This window comes from Barbus barbus (genome assembly GCF_936440315.1).
Source record: "Barbus barbus genome assembly, chromosome: 36".
Classification (NCBI taxonomy): Eukaryota; Metazoa; Chordata; class Actinopteri; order Cypriniformes; family Cyprinidae; genus Barbus; species Barbus barbus.
In genome coordinates, this window is record NC_136714.1 from 10,572,678 (window position 1) to 10,592,320 (window position 19,643).

Below are 19,643 nucleotides of genomic sequence, written 5' to 3' on the forward strand. Positions count from 1 at the left end.
TTCTTTAAGAAAAAGTTTTTCATTCAGTAAGAAAGCTATATATATATATATATATATTAGTGCTGCCAAACAATTAATCACATCCAAAATAAAAGTTTTTGTTTGTGTACTGTGTATATTTATTATGTATATATAAATACACACACGCATGTATATAAGAAAAATGTTATATTTCTATATTAAATATATAATATAAATATATACATGTAAATATTTTCTAAATATATAGTGTATTAGTATGTATTTATATATACATAATAAATATACACAATACACACACATATATTATGTAAACAAACTTATTTTGGATGCGATTAATCACGATTAATCGTTTGACAGCACTAATATATATATATCAAATGTGGCTGTGAAAATTAATCTACATTGTTAATCCTTTTGATCTTTTATTTAAAAAAATCACAAAAATCTAAAATAAATACTATATTCCATAAAGCACAAGCAGAATGAGGTATAATTTCAGATTTTCTTAACCAAAAATAGTATGTTTGATCGTTCTCAGGGCTAAGCAGGTTTATAGGGTAACTTCCTCTGCATTGCATTTTTTGAAAATCTCTTTGCGTCATGGAGCTGTTGATAAATCTGTAAATGTCAACCTTTACAGGAAGTAGCTATTCCATCACTGTTCACAGAAAGTGGATATATAAACCAAAGTTTTGAATTGTTCATGCAGACTAAGCTGAACACCATGAATCCCAGAGCTTTTTTTTGTCAGTGCAATCTGTACACATTTCTCTGGTGTATTTAACATCTCCTGAAGGTTTGTTTGCATCAGCCGCTGTGGAGCAGAACATTAAATGGCTAGGCACGCTCAGAGAAACCATCTAAATCAAGATAGCTCGATGAGTTAGTGTCCACAACAAAGCCCCAACAAGGTCAGGTTTACCATTGTTACCATAGTGCTCTGAATAAACAAACCTGTTTCAGCGCCTCTTCTGTCATAAGGAAGTTTGCTTTATTCAGTGTGACAACTGAAATAAGCTGAATCTGGTAAACAAACAGCTTCTGCTGAGAACAATTCATGGAACCATTCTAATTGTATTTGCAAGATTTGTGACATTTCAAAAAGGTTATGAAAAGGGTATGTTTTTATACAGCATATTTAAACATTCTAAAGAGGCTTTACGATGCCTCTAGTACTACATTTTATTTTATTCATGTGAATGGTTACTATTTCAAATAAGTTCTGTTTTGTTAAACAACGTCTCCTAAAGGCATTGACCTGATTTGATTTGTCCTGACTCGTGAATCAAAAACAGATCATGTTACTAGTTCTGTTACCTTGTAAAACAAGCCTATACACTCTTTGATGAAAAGACCTGTTGAACATGACATCATGACATGATGCACGGCATGAAATGGAATCCTTAAGACATCATGAATTCAGTCAAAGGATCCAAATGTCTTTTGTGTTTCTCGGTCTCCGGTTTTGGCTTTAGGCCCAGTACTATGTCAAATAAGTAAGCAGCATAAATAAAAAAATAATAATTGTATTAAATGGCATTTATACAATCATTTAAATGTTCAGTTTTCAGTCTAACTGGACTGGTGAGGAGGAGTGGACGATTCTCCAAAACAGAAGTCTTCACCAATACTTGTCCTTTTGAGATGTTCCACAGTTCCAACCTCCCAACACTTGGGGCAGTGTTACGCCTCACTTATGGCCTCCCAGTTCATGGCTGTGAAGTCTGCTTCAGTCAGATTAACTGTGAAGGGTCCCTCAACTCGCTGAGGCTCCACATGCTGCTCCTGAGAGATCGTGTTTATGTTGTTAACACGCCAGGAATTGAGGGGACGGATGGACTTCTGGAAGCGCTGAATGCAATAAACGTATATCAGCATGAACATGTCACACATATCTGCTGATACAAATCTAAACAATAAAAAATAACTCTATAATGAATTAAAAATTATTTAAAAATGTACATTAGTAAATATATATATATATATACATATACAGTCATGGCCAAAAATATCGGTACACTTGGTAAATATGATCAAAGAAGGTTGTGAAAATTAATCCATTGTTAATCCTTTTGATCTTTTATTTAAAACATTCACAAAAATTTTACCTTTTATTGGATAATAAGAATTTAAAATGGGGGGAAATATCACTATGAAATAAATTATATATATATATATATATATATATATATATAAACTGTATGAATGTATGTATATATATCTGTAAAAGGTAATATTAGCATGTGTGTCAAGATTCTTTTTAATGTTTTGATGATTTTAATGTTTAAGCTCATCAAGGCTGCATTTATTTGATTAAAAATACAGTAAAACCATTAATATTGTGATATATTATTACAATAAGTCTTTTATTTTAGCGAGTTTTAAAATTGTATATATTCCTGTGATGGCAAAGCTATATTTTCAGCATCATTACTCCAGTCTTCAGTGTCACATGATCCTTCAGAACCATTCTAATATGCTTATTTGGTGTTCAAGAAACACTTATTATTATCAATGTTGAAAACAGTTGTGCTGCTTAATATTTTTGTGAAAACCGTGACACATGATTTTTTTTTTTTTTTATGATTAAAAGGTCAATAGAACAGCATTAAATTGAAATAGAAATCTTTTGTAACATTCTAAATATGATTTTTCATCAATTTTATGCATTCTGTCTGACCTCAAATGTATAAATAAATATGGTGGATTTGAAGGGACTTACATCTTTAAGAGTGCCAGACTCTTTACTGATGGCCACTATGGCCCAGATGAGAATCTGCAAACAGCAGAAGGCGCCCATACATACACCCAATGCTTTGCCCCAGGTTGGGAACACATAGGTGCCGTAGCGCAGAGGCGTACGGTACATCTCGATGAAGATGTAGGTCAGGATGAACTGTATAGAGAAAACAATGTCTTAGCATTCTGAATATAAAGACTGAGGCCTCATTCTGTGAATGGGACTATCACTGTCAATGAGATACAGTGTCTCAGCAACTGAATTATTCATTACACTGGACACAGGACAGACATGCTGTTTGATTCCACTCTGCAGTAAAGCCAAGTTTTTGTAGTAAGATTCTGCTCAAACCCTTATAAATGCATATTTCCGTATAACATTTACAATTATATAACTTTTCCTCTTAAACAGAAACCTTGTGCATCATTGCATACTAAAACATGAGGGTGATTCCAATAAACCAAACCAAAAACAGGACACCCACCGTTAGCAGGAAGGGGGTGAAAACCACCCAGCAGGCTTTGAAGTACAATAGCAGTTTTGTGCACCAAGGAGGACAGTGACAGATCATGTCCACAATGTCCTGACAGAACTGGTTCACCCCTGCAATTACAGCAGCATATGCAAATATAATATAGATCACAGAGTGCAGTCACATCACATAAAAAGAACTGCAGCTGTTACAGAGAAGCTGATATTTAACAGACACTTTAACTTAACCAACCCACTGAATGTGATATTACTATGAGGAAAAACTGCATGTAAAGCGATAAAACTACAGTTTGTTTTTTTTAATGTGCCATTCAAGGCAGGTTTATGATTGGGAATAGGAAAATTAGCTGAAAATTTACTCACTCTCAGGCTATTCTAGACATATATAAGGTTTTTTTTTTTTTTTTTATAGGAACAGATTTAAAGAAATTAAACATCACTTGCTCACCAATGGATCCTCTGCAGTGAATGGGTGCCATCAGAATGAGAGTCCAAACAGCTGACAAAAACATTACAATAATCCACAAGCAACCTTGTGAAGTCTTGTGAAGTGAAAAGATGTGTTTTTAAAAAACAAATCTATCATTAAGGTGTTTTAACTTCAAACCGTTGCCCACTGCTCCGGGTGTATGTTCACTACTGTGTGTGCACTTGGATGGGTTAAATGCAGAGCACAAATTCAGAGTATGGGTCACCATACTTGGCCCCACACCACTTCCCTTTCCCTTTCCCTTTTGGCCAAAATACGAGTCTATAATTTTCACAACTCATCCAGTAAAAAATTCCATCCTCTGTTGTCCACTCACATGAAAATACACAGATATATTTGTTTAGAACTGTTTTCGCTTGTAATCTGTGATCTCCTGATTCAGTCGAGGTGATTTTGTCACTTACGAAAAAGCCAGTTTATCACTTTACAAGGTGTTAATTGATGGAGTGGATTACTTGTGGATTATAGTGATGTTTTTATCAGCTGTTTGGTCTCTCATTCTGACGGCACCCATTCACTGCAGAGGATCCATTGGTGACCAAGTGATGTAATGCTAAATTTCTCCAAATCTGTTCTAATAAACAAACAAACTCATCTACATCTTGGGTCACTGTGGATGAGTATATTTTCAGCAAATTTTAATTTTAGCATGAACTATTTATTTAATGTTCATGCTGTGAAAATTTGATTGAGCAGAAATGTGTGTAGACTTTTTTGACAAAAATATGCCATCCATCTAAAATAAATAAAACATTATTTCATGTAACTCAGAAAACAAAGCAGAATATTTTATAAAGCGCCTCTGGAAAAAAACTGAATATGTGTTCCTCATCAGAAGCCCTACCAATATCAGCCCATCACCCAGGACAAAATGAGTTCGTAAGTGTACCATAAAAGAATGAGATGCCAATACACATGAAGAGAGTAATGATGATGAGACCAAAGCTTGTGCTGAAGGAGTCTATGAGCGTGAACCAGTATATCCCACCCTGTGATGGAGAAACACAAAACAAAAAGTATATGTATGAGACAACAAAAACAGTGATAGTGTTAAAAGAATCACTAATGGACAATATGAAGATGGACAAGTTGATGAATTGTGATTTAAACATTACAGACATCTGTACACATGCATTTATAAAAATGTCAACTATTAAGTCCTATTATCGGTCAGTTTGTTGCTCTTACATCAGTGATGAGCAGCAGGCCCAAGAGATAGAAGGCGAAACAGAGCAGTGCCAGGAACAGCGTCTTGTGCTTCAGATTGGATCTGAGCTGAGGAAACTCATCCATCACAGCTGTACAGATCCCCTCCATGTTACCAAACTGCAGGATAGAGAGAGAGAACTTCACAATAGCAAGAATTAAACAAAGGACTAACCTGTCAGGAGTGTGCATATATTTCCCTGACATCTACATCAACAAAATTAAACAGATCCTTGGTTTGCTGTTAAGGGCAACACAAGGACTGCTGTGTGCCATCATCTGTTTGCTCTCACATTCACATTTATGCATTTGGCAGACATTTTATTCTTTCAGTATATTCAAGCTATATTTTACCAGTATGTGTGCATCCTGGGAATTGAATCTGTGACCTTAATGATGGTAGAGCCATGCAAACCATATATGTGACCCTGGACCATAAAACCAGTCATAAGTGTCAATTTCTCGAAATTGAGATTTCTACATCATCTGAAAGCTGAATAAATAAGCTTTCCACTGATGTATGGTTTGTTAGGATAGGACAATACTTGGCCGAGATACAACTATTTGAAAATCTGGAATCTGAGGGTGCAAAAAAAATCTAAATACAGAGAAAAATCACCTTTAAAGTTGTCCAAATGAAGTTCTTAGCAATGCATATTACTAATCAAAAATTAAGTTTTGATATATTTACGGTAGGAAATTCACTAAATATCTTCATGGAACATGATCTTTACTTAAGATCCTAATGATTTTTGGCATAAAAGAAAAATTGATCATTTTGACCCATACAATGTATTTTTGGCTATTACTACAAATATACCCCAGCGACTTCAGACTGGTTTTGTGGTCCAAAAAAAAACTGGTTTACAGGTGAAACTCATGCATCTGTATTTACATATACACATACTATAAGGTACTATAATAGCTATATAAATATATAGGGACAATTTTGATTTCACATCGACTGATATTTTGGCAACAAATGGGTAGAAACTGAAATTTGAGACACAGAGAGACAAACAGGAATTTCAGGTGATGACAGAGGAAAACCGCTGTGTACTCATGCACATTTACTGAAATAAGTGTTGTAGCTCAGTAACGGGCTGTGCAGTAAGACAGGATGTACATGTGTTATTTCACACATCTCTTGACAAATCTACTTTCTGAGGACAGACGTTTTATACAATCACATATCTAATCTGAAACACTGAAACCTGATCACTTGGATTCATATTATACACAGTTACCACACGTTTTGATTAATTCATTGCTGTGACTTTTCTTCAAATATTTTTAGTCATTCAATATGGATTTTTTTTTAGAAAAAAAGGGCAGAAGATTTATATGTTAGGTACCAGTCTTTTGAATTCAACTGAAATACTGTGATTTCAAATTATTATTCTTGTGTGTACACATGTGAACAGCTGTATACACTACAATTCAAAGGTTTGGGGTCAGTGAGTTGTTAAGAAATCAATACTTTTATTCAGAAAGGTTGCATTAAATTAATCAAAAGTGACAGTAAAGACATTCATAATGTTACAAAAGACTATTATTGCCTGGAGTAACGGCTACAAAAGAAAAAATACAGGAAAAATTCAGCTTCGTTATCATAGGAATAAAATGTTTTTATATTGTAAAAATAAGTTACAATATTACTATTTTACTGTAAAACAAATAAATGCAGCCTTGGAGAGCTTAAGAGACTTTCCAACCAAGCCCAAACCTTTGAACTGTTCTTTATTTGTAAATGGTGTGATGCTAGCAATCTGTCTGCCACATGAAAAACTGTCAAACTCGAGGAAATGCACTGGAGGGTCTTACCAGTGTATCCACTCCCAGCATAAAGAGCATGAGAAAAAACAGAATGGACCAAAACACTGATCCAGGGAGAAGAGCCAAGGCTTCCGGGTAGGCAACAAATGCCAGACCAGGACCTAATACAATCACAAAATTACAAATTATGCACTAGCTTTGGAACTGAAAACATTTTAATTGCTGAGCTATACAGGATGTCAGAAGAAAGAGAAGTAATATGTGACAGGCTAAACAGGATGTACCTGAGTCTGCCACCTGGCCCACAGGAACGCCCTTCTTCCAAGCCATATGACCCAGGATAGAGAAAATAGCAAAGCCTGCAAAAAAGCTAGTCCCGCAGTTCCCTATGGTGATGATTATAGTATCCCTGAGAGATGAGAAATCATTCTGAGACTTTGAAGTAATGTTAAGGGGAAAACTAAGTGTTTTTCCACAGTAAAAGCCTCACCTGATGACATTATTGTCAAATTTATTGTAAGACGCCATTGACAGGAGACCACCAACCCCAATCCCCAAAGAATAAAAGATCTGCGACGCAGCATCATTCCAAACCTAAAATGACAATACAATACAATATAATACAGAACTGTAGGGAATGGAAAACTGTAGCATTTATTTAAAAAATTGGCGTTGTTTAGGAAATGGTACCTGTGCATCAGCCAGATGGACCCAGTTTGGAGTGAGGTAAAAGGCGATACCATTTAAGGAGCCCTCAAGGGTGGCCCCTCTGATGATGAGGACCACCAGCACAAAATAGGGGAAGGTGGCAGTCACATACACCACCTGACATCAGAGGAAAGATGGGAAAGTATAAATTCATGTTCTTGTGTAGAACATATTCTCATCTGCTCTGAAATGGCCTCATATGAAGTATTAAATACAGTACATGAAATACAGTACATGAAATACAGTAGAACTATTTTTCTATTTATTAATAGTTAGTAAGTTAGTTGGTAAGTTTAGGTATGGGGTAGGATTGAGGGATCTACAGTACTAATAAAATGCTAATAATATGCATGCTAATGAGCAACTAGTAAAAATTGATCACTAAACTAGTGTTACCACTTGATATACTAAAATAACTCAAGCTAAAATGGAAAAAAAAAATCCAAAAGATTAATAAAAATTGTAATAGTTTCTCAATTAAACTAAAATGGCCTACTGGTCTACACTTATTTTCCTATTAGGAAAGAAGCCAACTGGATGTGCTTTGGATCTCTGTAAGGCTTTCAGGTGTGTCTGGGTGAGGTCCTACCTTGCCGGAGCTGCGAATGCCCTTGAGCATGCAAAGGAAAATGACGACCCAGGCAGCCAGCAAGCACAGAGCTAGAGGCCAACGCACTGGACCAGGATTATGCAGCCCTTTGCTGTTCACTACACCCAGAACCTTTTCACTGAAGACACACAAACACACAGAATTGTGTCATAGGCTTCATTGCATGTTAACAGTCTCAGAGTGTCTCAGCTGTGGTTTTGTGGTACATTAGCATTAATCAAAACCACAGAAGACTAGAATAGAATTTTTAGGTCTGTATGTGTCAGTAACAGCAGTACTTTGGACTTGAACGCATGTTTGCTGTACATTATCACACCACTAACTGTGGTATTTTTAGATTCAAGGCTGTGAAAAAACATGAAACACAAGCAAAATAAATTTGGTAACAGCAGTTAATGAAGGTGAGCATGACAGTGAACAAAGAATATTTACAGCATTTAACAACCAACATATATTATTAATGTAAGATTTTCTATGTTTTTGAAAGAATGCTCACCAAGGCTGCATTTATTTGATTCAAAACACAGTAAAAATGGTAATTTTCTGAAAGTATATTTTAAAATATATTACTATATCCAGTCTTCAGTGTCACATGATCTATCAGAAATCTTTCTAATATGCTGATCTGGTCCTCAAGAAACAATTCTTCTTATTATCAAAGTTAAAAACAATTGACCTGCTTAATTGTTTGAGGAAATCATGGTCATTTTTTTTTCAGGATGTACTTCTTACAGCATTTATTTAAATAAAGATACTAATTTGAATAAAAGTATTAATCTCTTCCAAAAAAAGATATCTTTTATATATTTATATATATAAAAATAAATCTTACTGACCCCAAACTTATTATCACTAGTAGTGTTCATTTCAACATATACATATTTAATATTTAAAGTAATAAATTAACATGAACGTAATAGTATATTAATAATTCAACATTTATAAATGCTGTAAATATTTTTATATTATATTATTTCATTATTAATTCATGATACCTAATGCATTCATTAATGTTAACAAATTTAAACCCCAGATTTATGTGGAAAACTCGGATTAACAATTTTGTTCATAAAATTTTTACAAACTACAACATTTTTACTAAAACACAAAATGTTAAAAAAGTCGATTAATTCAGATCTCATCACATTGTATGAATATACAGATACTTGTTAATTTACTACTTTAAATCAGTGATAGCATTAAAACGTAAACATTAAAATTAAATTAATAAATCATTTTTATTTTAATTATTCTTAAATACATTTTTATTTAATTGTATTTATTTCTAAAAAAAAAAAAAAACGGGAAATTTACAGACTAGTTGAGAAACTGAGGAATAAAATTGAGAATTCTTACTTCCAGAAGACCTCAGAGGGACTTTGGGTGGTATTAGTTTTGTTCTGTGAAGAAAACAGATTATTCTGAATAGGAAAAACATATTTGTATCATCTGGATAATGTAGATGATAATCAACATCCGATGTTAACTTACTAGCAGATAAGACTTACTTGACAAAAGGCAATGTTCTGAAGAGCATCACATGACCAGGGCAGAGGGCTCTGGAAAGAACTGCCCAGGTAGTAGAACGTCCAAGCGATAATGACATTATAATAGAGACACACAAGAGTGGACACACACAGCATCCCTATACCAATCCCTGCAATGAGACCAGGACAACACAATCATCTCCGTTTGTTTAGCCCTGTATTTAATTACTAAATATCACAAAACAGAAGGACTTCTTGCATCTTATGCAAAGTGGAGCTACAAGACTTTGAATAATGAATATAACTCAAAACTAAATTTACATAATCACAGTCCTATTTAAAAACTCTGAGTAGGTAGCTAAATTGATGAATTACATGTGTAGCGCTACCTTTGAGGAGGGGACAGCACTTCCAGACGGTGATGGGACCCGCAGCTCCATACTGGCCCAGACTGAGCTCCATGAGGAAGAGCGGCATTCCCGTGAAGAAGAGCATGATGAAGTATGGGATGAGAAACACACCTGCAACCCAACAAGTCAAGGTTTATGACATTATAAACATTAATTTTCCAATTTAATTCCTGTGGTTAATATTTAGGGCCCAAGCCAGTAAGGCGCAGGGCCCTATTGTTCTTCTAAGGATTATTATTTTTTTTATTATTTTTTTTTTTTTTTTTTTTTTTTTTTTCAATCATCCGGGCACTTTTGGGGGCCTTAACGTGTCCGAAAACTAGATGCTAAATTGTGGACGTATTTAGGATATCTTGAACGATGATTTAATGGCAATTTATTAAAGTTACAGTAAAAAAGATAATTGTTTTTTTTTTTTATCTTTTAAGAGAAGCTTCCAAACACTTCATAAAAAATTACATACACAGAACAATACAGTCTGAGGATATGTGATTAATTTCATGAATTTACAATACACTATGCTTAGGAGAAAATTTAAAAACTATCAGAAAGCTGTTAGACTGCTGAGTGAGAGCTCCCTGTCAGCCTGCAGCTGAGTGAGGGGTGGGGGTGGGGTGGGGTGTGAGTGACTGTGTGAGTGACTGTGTGGATTGAGGAGCTGGGTGAGAGAGAGAAAGAGAGAGAGAGGGTCTGTTTTTTAAAATCTTTAAAAAATGCGTATAAATCATTAAATAAGGTCTCAATTCTTAACATTAGGAAATGCATTAATTAACGTGAACTAACAATGAAAAATATATTTTTACAGCATGTTAATTCTTCCATGATAGTATGAACTAACAAAGAACAATTTTTTTAAAGCATTTATTAATCTTTTTAATGTTAGAAAAATAGTCATGTTCAAAAGATAAACTTTAAAATGTAATAATATATTAACACATTTTGGAATTAATATTGATCAACATTAAATGGTATATAATTATTAATGTTTATATATATATATATATAATGATAGCTACAGACACCAAACTCGGTACATAAATTGTTCTTATTAATCCGGACAACTTTCTAATTTACAGTCATTAGCTACGACCAACAGGAAGTCGGCTATATTTATTTTAATGTGGGTTTTGTTTTTAAACAGGCTGTAAACAAATTCATACTCCTCCAAACAGAAACACGTAAATCACATCAAACATTTTTTCTTATGATGCCAAAATACTGAAGATGCTAAATTGCGGACGGATTTAGGATATCTTGAACGATGATTTAATGGCAATTTATTAAAGTTACAGTAAAAAAGAGAAAACTTTTTTTTTTTTTTTTAAGAGCAGCTTCCAAACACTTCATAAAAAATTACATACACAGAACAATACAGTCTGAGGATATGTGATTAATTTCATGAATTTACAATACACTATGCGGAGGAGAAAATTTAAAAACTATCAGAGTTCTCCTGTCACTGTGCTTCTAATGTTTGCGGTAGGTGACTGGGTGGGTGACTGACTGTGTGAGTTCAGTGAGTTTGGAGGGGGAGAGAGAGAGAGAGAGAGAGAGAGAGAGAGAGAGAGAGGGTCTGGTTCAAAAGATAAAACTTTAAAATGTAATAATATATTAACACATTTTGGAATTAATTTTGATCAACATTAAATGGTATATATTTATTAATGATGTAAATTAACAACAGTTAAATAATGTTGTTTTTTAACATTGGTTAATTCACAAATAACATTAAATATTAACAATATATTTTTTACTTTATTCATTTGTGTTAGAAAAAATTATTCATGTTAGTTAATGGAAAAATAAATAATTAAAAAATGCTTATAAATCATTAAAAGCTTTGGTAACTATAATAATTTCTCATTTGTTAGCATTAGTAAATGCATTAACTAACATCAACTACCAATGAAAAATATATTTTCACAGAATTTAAAGTTTTATATGTTCTGTGTGTGTGTGTGTTTCACAGAGTTGATGGTTTGGATTAACCCTTTAATTGCCGTATCCCTTAAAACCAAACTGCCAGAGGGTTACTCGCTGGGCACCGTTTTATCGATGCCACCGGGGTGGCGTATGCTGACGGCTTGGGCCCGTCATCGCTGCTCGCAGCTATATTTATCGTTGGACTTTTAACCACTTCTATTCATACCAACAGTAAACACAAGACAGGAAGTGATGGGATGAGGAAGCTGGAACAAAATTTCAAAAAACATGAGTCGGATTCAAAGTTCACCTGCATAAGCATCACAGCTCACAAAACTAGAGCATGTGCACTAACCACTAAGCCACAACCTCAAATTATGTCATTTGTGCTAGTGACTCGACACTCCTAAATCACAGGCACTTGTCAATAGACTTTTCCCTCCTCAGGATTTGTATTATTTACATTTTTCACTTTAGAGAAGTCTACTAAAACCATGCAAATCATTTTATAAACGCTATTATAAATACAATATTTATAGCAAAACTTTTTTGTACGTTACAAGTGCTGTTATTTCTGGATTTGACAAATCATTTCATGAACAGAACTGAAACAACAGTGTGTGTGTGTGTGTGTGTGTGTGTGTGCATATTTCGGTGTGTAATATGTAAGAGAAATGGGAGCAATTTCAGGGTCCACTTTCAGACACCACCGGTTCTCATTGTGTTTTAAGATTGGTGTTTAGTTCAGAGTTGACCTTCAAAGTTTTATTTAGTGCAATCCATGAAATTCGTCATGTTTGTTTTTTTACAATTTATTCACTCTCTTCATCATAATTGTCAATTAGAGTCTCTCGCGTTTAAGAATTTACTATTGTAACATGAAACATAAAATCTTCTTTTTAAGTCCAGCTCAAGGAAATTATAGTACTTTTCTACATCACCCTCCAACAATGCATGAACAGGTCTCTTCACTTGTATTACTAACCATCTTTACATTGCAAATTTCTTCCCTTTTGAGGCCTTGGTTTAGGCAAATTTGTTTCAGAGGTTTAAAGTGGAATGTGCCCTCCTCCCAGTCCCTACTACAGGGAAAGGTTTTTGGTTTTGGTTGGCTGGACAGAAGGATCGATTTCAGCTTAGAGTAACCAAACATCCTAGTTTACCAATGAAAGACCCATTTACACAGAAAGTTCAGAAAAATCTCTTAGGACATGTTTTATGTGTGGAAAATCATAGTGACTTGTTTCAGACAGATATTTAGTATTAAGGTGCGGCCACATTAGCGTAAGTTTTCTGTTGGTCAACACAGCCATTTTGCAAGACCAACTTGAACATGAGCAAAATCTGCTTTGAGAACTTTTTGGCCCTCATGCAAAACTCCCCAATTATGTAGATTACTACTAAAATGACTGAATTTTGCTGAAAAGCAGTAAATGTGACCATATCTTTACAGAATAGCTTGTGTTTACAACTCAAACGACCCACAATGTACATTCTGTGCATCCAAACAGATTAGCGTTCATATTTACTGTACTGTCACTCACCTCCTCCGTTTCGGTAGCAGAGGTAGGGGAACCTCCAGACATTTCCCAGGCCCACACAGTAGCCAATACAGGAGAGTAGAAATTCATATTTGCCGCCCCACTGTTCTCTGGGAGGCTGAGCAGGAGGAGCTGGTGTAGAGGATGGAGGCTGGGATACAGGGCTTGAGACATCAGGAGAAGACACAATCCCGTTCTGCTGTCCTGGACTCTGTCAAGAAGATCATTCAAAGCTTATGATCACTGATCAAACACAACCATGTAACAGATCAACAGCACACCTCTTTGTCATCCAGTAAATAAGTCAGAAGATATAAAGCTGAGGCTGTCAGCAGGCTTTTGGTATCACCCTGGCAACTGCCTAGCCACACCGTAGCAACCATTTAGAGCACCCTATCAATGGTACAGCAACATGAACAAGCCCAAAAAAAGAAGAAACAAGCCAAAACCAGAATGTTGTAGAGACATAAGGGTTGGGTCTTTAGATACACATTGCAGAGACCAAACTGACCACTAGTTCCTCAATCTTTCTTGACTGCATAGTAAACTACAGTATGTATTTTTTATTGTATACAGCTAGTAATTTAAACTAGATTTTAAAACTACTCAAAACATGGCTTTCTCAGACAAGCCAACATCAAAGTTTGCCAAGGGTTTTTAAAATCTAGTTTACATTACTTCTCTTCCAGCTGTATATAATATGAAAAATGTACTGTAGTTTACTATGCAGTCCAGATTGAGGAACTAATGGTCAGTCTCTCTAGTGTATATCCTAGTGAGACAAAAGGGAAGTAACTTGATTGCTAAAGGAACATGGATGACACGCTACTGAACAAGGCTGTCACTGACATTATTTGCAGGCATTTTCATCATATGAATATTAATAATATTATCAATCATTTTCATAATTATTATTGTTATTATTAGAGTTTTCTCTATGGTATGATTTTGAAAAAATAAGGGGGTCCTAAAGGTCCTAAAGTTCATCCAAAAATTAGCATGAGTCACCATTCACTGTTTAGAAATAAGATGCAATAAAAGGGTATGGTGACTGAAGTTCTACTCTCCTTTTGTGTGTAAAAAAAAAAGTCATTTTTGGAACCAAATGGGGTGATTAAATAATGTCAGAATTTTCATTTTTAGATGAAGTATTCTTTAACACATATTTAACAACACTATTTATAAAACACACACACACACACACACACACAACACAACACACGAGTGAAACCGTGGTTAAATGCAGAAATGGACAGGAATGAGACGGATTGTGTTACCTCGACAGACCAGCAAGCCAAGTGTTCAAACGAGTCCAAGTTTCTTTCAAAACTCAAATAACATCAAAACATAAAATGTTCTAGTTTAAAATAAGAATTAGTGTGTATTTGAAGTACCTCTCTTGTAGGAGCTGCGTTCACAGTCACACCGTTTCCAGGTGCTGTTCTCGTCTCCTCACTCGGCATCTCCCCAGCGCTTTTCTTCTGATGCTCGCTACATTGTTCATTTAATGGTTTCATCGAAACTCCTGGTTGACTTTTACAACAGTTTTAGAGACCGTACACAGATCGCGTTAGAATAGAATAGCGTAACCTTGAATAAAAAGCGCAGGTGGACTGCGATGATCCATGTTGTTAGTTGGGGGAGGGAGAACAGTCGATGTGTGTTCCGCACACAGTGCTCTCACCTTCCTGCAGGTAAACTAGTAAGGCCCCTCCTAAGAGCGCTGCTGGTCATTTCCTTCCTCCATAATTTTAATACTTTTCAGTACATAATTAGCTTTCAGTCTGTCTCTGTCTTTCTTTGTTGACAAGTCCTGTCTCTATACGCCAGAGCGTCAATTTATGGTATTTATTTTTAGGATAGCAAAAGAAAAAAAAAAAAAACAGCTTGTCAGCTTTCAAACATCTCGCTCTACGAAGCGAATTGGTCTCATTGCCACAGGAAGCCACTTCACCGAGTTCACTACAACAGCAGGAAACCACAGTGTGTGCTGGCTTGGTATGACACATATTCGATTTGTGAGTCAACAACAAACACAGAAATGTATTTAATTGTTAATTAGCCTAAATGTAAATAGCTTTATTCAGTCAATATAAATACAGTATAAATAGCCTACATTATATTTTAGTGTAAGCACAAAAAGCTCTTGGATTGCTTGATGGCAATGCTCAATGGCATTAAAGGGGCCATGATGCGAATTCAAGTTTTCTTTTCTCTTTGGAGTGTTACAAGCTGTTTGTGCATAGATAAGATCCCTGAAGTTGCAAAGACTAAAGTCTCAAAACCAAAGAGATATTCTTTATAAAAGTTAAGACTCTGCCACGCCCCCTACGGCTCATTTAAACACGCCCCCACATGTCTACATTATGGTGTGGGAAGATTTCCAAAACACTGCCCAAACGCAATGAAAGAAGGCGGAACTATTATTCTCGCTGTAGTATTGTTGCTGCCACCGGCGCCATGTCCTGGAGACGCTCGTTGCGTTCCAATCAGGATATATCGCTTCCGAAGGGCACTTCGGAGTCAAAACTAGTCTTAAAACACATTTTTATGCATTGCCATTTAATTCAGTTTGAGAGCTGTTTTTTTTGTGTGTGTGTGTGTGTGTGTGTGTATTGTGTGTAATGTATAATTACTATGTACAGTACCTTGTTGTTTGTTTTATGACCCTTTATGTTCAGCACTTTGGTCAACTTCTGTTGTTTTTAAAAGTTTGAAATAAACCAAACTTGAAACTTGAAAACAATCATGGCTGCCATATTGAAGGGTCGTTCCAAACCGAATTGCTCAAAACTAGCCACTTCAAAGGGCCCTTCGGAATGAAGGATTTCGAAGGGTACAACTGATGGACACTTTGGGCTCCCATGATTCTTTGCGCAGATTCTTTGATGATGATGACAACTTTTGCACTGCATGTTATTAGCTCCACCCAACATCAACTATTATAAATTATCATATTGTATTTACCTGATTTGCTACACCCTTCATCAGAATAATGTCAAGACAAAACAGATGTAAAACTGTGAAGGGATTCTTTTTATCTTAAATAGTGTTGTCATGGCAACACATCAAACTTTAATACTCTGGGGTGTAGTACTGATGTTTTACGTTCAGAGTTCAGAAATCAACAGAGATGGCAAAAGTACACACATCCTTCACTCAAGTAGAAGTATGGGCTTTGACATGTACTTTAGAAATTGGCTGTGTGGCATGGTGCATTGTCCTGCAGGAAAAAACAATCTTCTGATTTGGGGGACATTGTCAGAGCAGATGGAAGCAAGTTTTCTTTCAGGCCATTTCCATTCATGCACTCTTCACAAACACAAATGTGCCCGATTCCAGCTTTGCTGAAGCACCCCCAATATCATCACCGATCCTCCACCAAATTTCACAGTGTGTGTGAGACACTGTTGCTTGTAGGCCTCTCCAGGTCTTTGTCTAACCATTAGACGACCAGGAGTTGAGCAAAGTTGAAAACTGAACTTATCAGAGAAGGTCCAGTCCACTTGGTCTTTTGCAATTCTCAGCCTGCCTCTTCTTTGCTTCTCATTTTCTACCTATGCGTGCACGACTTCAGCCCTGCCCATAGGAGCCTGTTTTGAACCATCACCCCAGCTTCCGTTTGCGTTTGCTGTCTGCCGTTTACCGTTTGCCGTTTCTTTTTATAGGTCACTTAAAAAGTTACATTGGAAATGAGTTGGTGGTCATTCCGGTCAGTGGAGAGTCATTTTCGCCTTCTGCCAGTCTGTAGCTTTGTTGTCCCCAATGTCTGCAGCTTGACCTTGTTCTTATGACCTGCTGTCTTTGAAATCTTAAGGATGGGAGCAACCTGACACTCACTGTCAGCAAAGCCAGAACTGAACCCTTTTTTTCCCTCACTCAAAATTTTTATTTTCAACTCTTTTGGCATGGTCTAGTTAGTATTTGTTTTCAATTACTTTCGAGGTACTACTAGCATGGTTTTTGCCATCCAGCTGGTCTTATTGCAAGAGGATACTGATAATTTTCCTCGTTAAATAAGATGAGGTGATCACCTAATCAGTACTTCAGTAAGCAGAATGAGGTGTGCCTGTGTTGGAGCTCAACAGGCACTGGAATGGAATGGCTGCTATACATGTAGTCATGCTGATTAAAAAAAAAATGTTTTTTGAATCTTGAACGGTGTTTCCATTGCAATTTATTACAGTAACAGCAAAAAAAAGGAAACGGAAATTGTCTTATATCTTTAAAGAGCAGTGTCCAAACTTCTCAAAACCGTTCACACCGCCATTCTTAGAAAACATGCTTAGTTTCATGAATTTCTGATGTTCATGAAGCTAACAGCAAATTACAAACTATCACAGAGTCCTGTAGGCGAGTGGGTACCCTACAGGTGAATTGCAACTTTTTTGATGTAATGGGTGGAATAATATTGACGCTGTTATTTGTGGTGTGGGTGTGGGTCGGGAAATCAATAAGCATGGGTGGACTTCAGGTCCAATAACCAAGACTATTTTGATTCAGTTTGGTACCCGCTGATTGGCAGCTGCCTTCAAACAGCCGTGCTTATTTGTGTTCATGCTCTGTTGTCTGAAGACTGTCGAAGGTTTCTATTTACAACACGGTTTGCAACATTGAGCATTGTAGCCATTCGCACTACAAATGAAGCGATTGACAGCTTGATTATAAAGGGAGTGCTCTTAGCTCGATAGGGATTCTTGGCCCATTGCACAGAATTTGCTATGTTGATGCTGTGTTGCTCAGTTGATGTGCACTGTACTGACAATATAGTTATAATTATTTTACAAATGCTTATAGATCATTAAAATCTTTAAATAAATAAATAAAAAACAGACTGCCAGAGAGTTAAATGCAATTGTCTGCTGTGCACTGTTTTCCTGAAGCCACCGGGGTGGCATCGAGGCTTAGGCCCGTCATCGCTGCTTGCAGCTATATTTTTTCACATGTTAATGAAATAAGACCTTGGTAAATGGTTTTAGAGGTTTCAGTCTTTATAATTCAAGGGGAACCTTCACCTGTACTTGCATAGGCCCACAAAATAGATAAATGCAGATATTCCTTCTTGTAAAACCAAACGAGAAGTTCATACACGTATGGTAAATGTTAACATATCCTAAAATATTAATGGAATAAATCAACAGAAATGGTTGCCAATCAAACGGCATTCGTTTAAATTGTTCTTTATTGCCATCAGTGGTTCCATGAAGAACCTTTAACATTCTAGGAACCTTTCCATTGCACAAAAGGTTCTTTATAGTGGGAAAAGGTGGGGAAAATGTACTGCTTGCCTTATAGTACATTTTATTAATAAGCTGTATATTGATTTTGATCTTTTAATATCACCGTCTTAATACATTAAGCCATAGTAAGAGTTTATAGTTTTCTACAGGAGGAAGATGCTTAACGAGAGACTTTGCGCATTGCGTTCATATTCTGCTGTTCTGTGGCCATGGATTTGTGGTGAAATTGCAGGTGAATTGCAGGACTCTGTACATTATAGTACTAAATTAGGTTTAATCATTTAACCACCACAGCATCTGGACTCAATCAGGGGCACCAGCAGAATTTAATCTTTTCACAGAGATGCAAATTTTGTATTTTTTTTAAATAAATGAATGAATGTATAATGAATGCGTCTCTAGACACGTCAAAAAAACCTTTTAACTGTGATGCAGCAAAAAGCAACGGAATGGTGAAAGACATCCACAGAAAATCAGCGTGGATGGACACAAAAGTGTCATGTCATAAAATATTTTAATACGACTGAATTTATATTTAACGTGATTAATAAAAACACTGTAAGTCACTACTTATTTAATTATGTTATTAATTTCCACGATTATTCAAACAGTGAATAAATTATATACCGAAATCAAGCAAAGAACATTTACATTATCACATTATCACTGATAGCCTTGCGTGAGTTTAAACACTCTCGAAAAATTACTTACAATCACACAACCAACTATAAAGTGTTCACTTAGGTGTCAGGTACGATGCACACTGTGAACTGGCGGGTGGGATTTGCATGCCACTCCCCATGCTATGAGTATAAAAGAGTGGCGTGCACTTACTCATTTTGTTCTTGGGGGCCGGAAGCATTGCATTTCTCATGCTACAAAGAGAAGCGGAGATCCTCCTGACCTGCCCGCCTCTGAAGAAGAGACAGGCCTCACTTCTGCCAAAGGGATGGAAGGAGAATTTTCGTTTGGATTTTACTTTTCTTTCACTGAAACCAGGAGGCTGACAGCTCTTTAATGGTCGGCAAAACGGCAGTT

At 35.9% G+C, this 19,643-nt stretch overlaps 1 protein-coding gene across 1 annotated transcript; it reads right to left on the minus strand.

Annotated features, from left to right (window-relative positions):
- Window positions 1–389: 389 nt before the first annotated feature.
- LOC306855787 (sodium-dependent proline transporter-like) lies at window positions 390–15,296 on the minus strand. The gene is made up of 15 exons (XM_079394662.1): window positions 14,760–15,296; window positions 13,369–13,576; window positions 9,881–10,012; window positions 9,513–9,661; window positions 9,361–9,404; window positions 7,984–8,122; window positions 7,377–7,511; window positions 7,177–7,280; window positions 6,971–7,095; window positions 6,735–6,847; window positions 4,893–5,030; window positions 4,594–4,693; window positions 3,207–3,325; window positions 2,705–2,878; window positions 390–1,833 (listed from the first exon to the last, which is right to left on the minus strand). Exons 1-15 carry the CDS (start codon window positions 14,880–14,882, stop codon window positions 1,666–1,668), a joined length of 1,971 nt encoding a protein of 656 aa, XP_079250788.1. The 5' UTR covers window positions 14,883–15,296; the 3' UTR covers window positions 390–1,665.
- Between the last annotated feature and the right edge of the window lie 4,347 nt (window positions 15,297–19,643).

Coding starts and splice junctions, on each gene's coding strand:
- LOC306855787 (XM_079394662.1), bottom strand. CDS start 14,882: ATGAAACCATTAAATGAACAATGTAGCGAGCATCAGAAGAAAAGCGCT. Junction 6,848..6,970: donor GGGCCAGGTGGCAGACTCAG/GTACATCCTGTT, acceptor TGATTGTATTAG/GTCCTGGTCTGGCATTTGTT. Junction 2,879..3,206: donor TCACCCCCTTCCTGCTAACG/GTGGGTGTCCTG, acceptor TTCTCTATACAG/TTCATCCTGACCTACATCTT.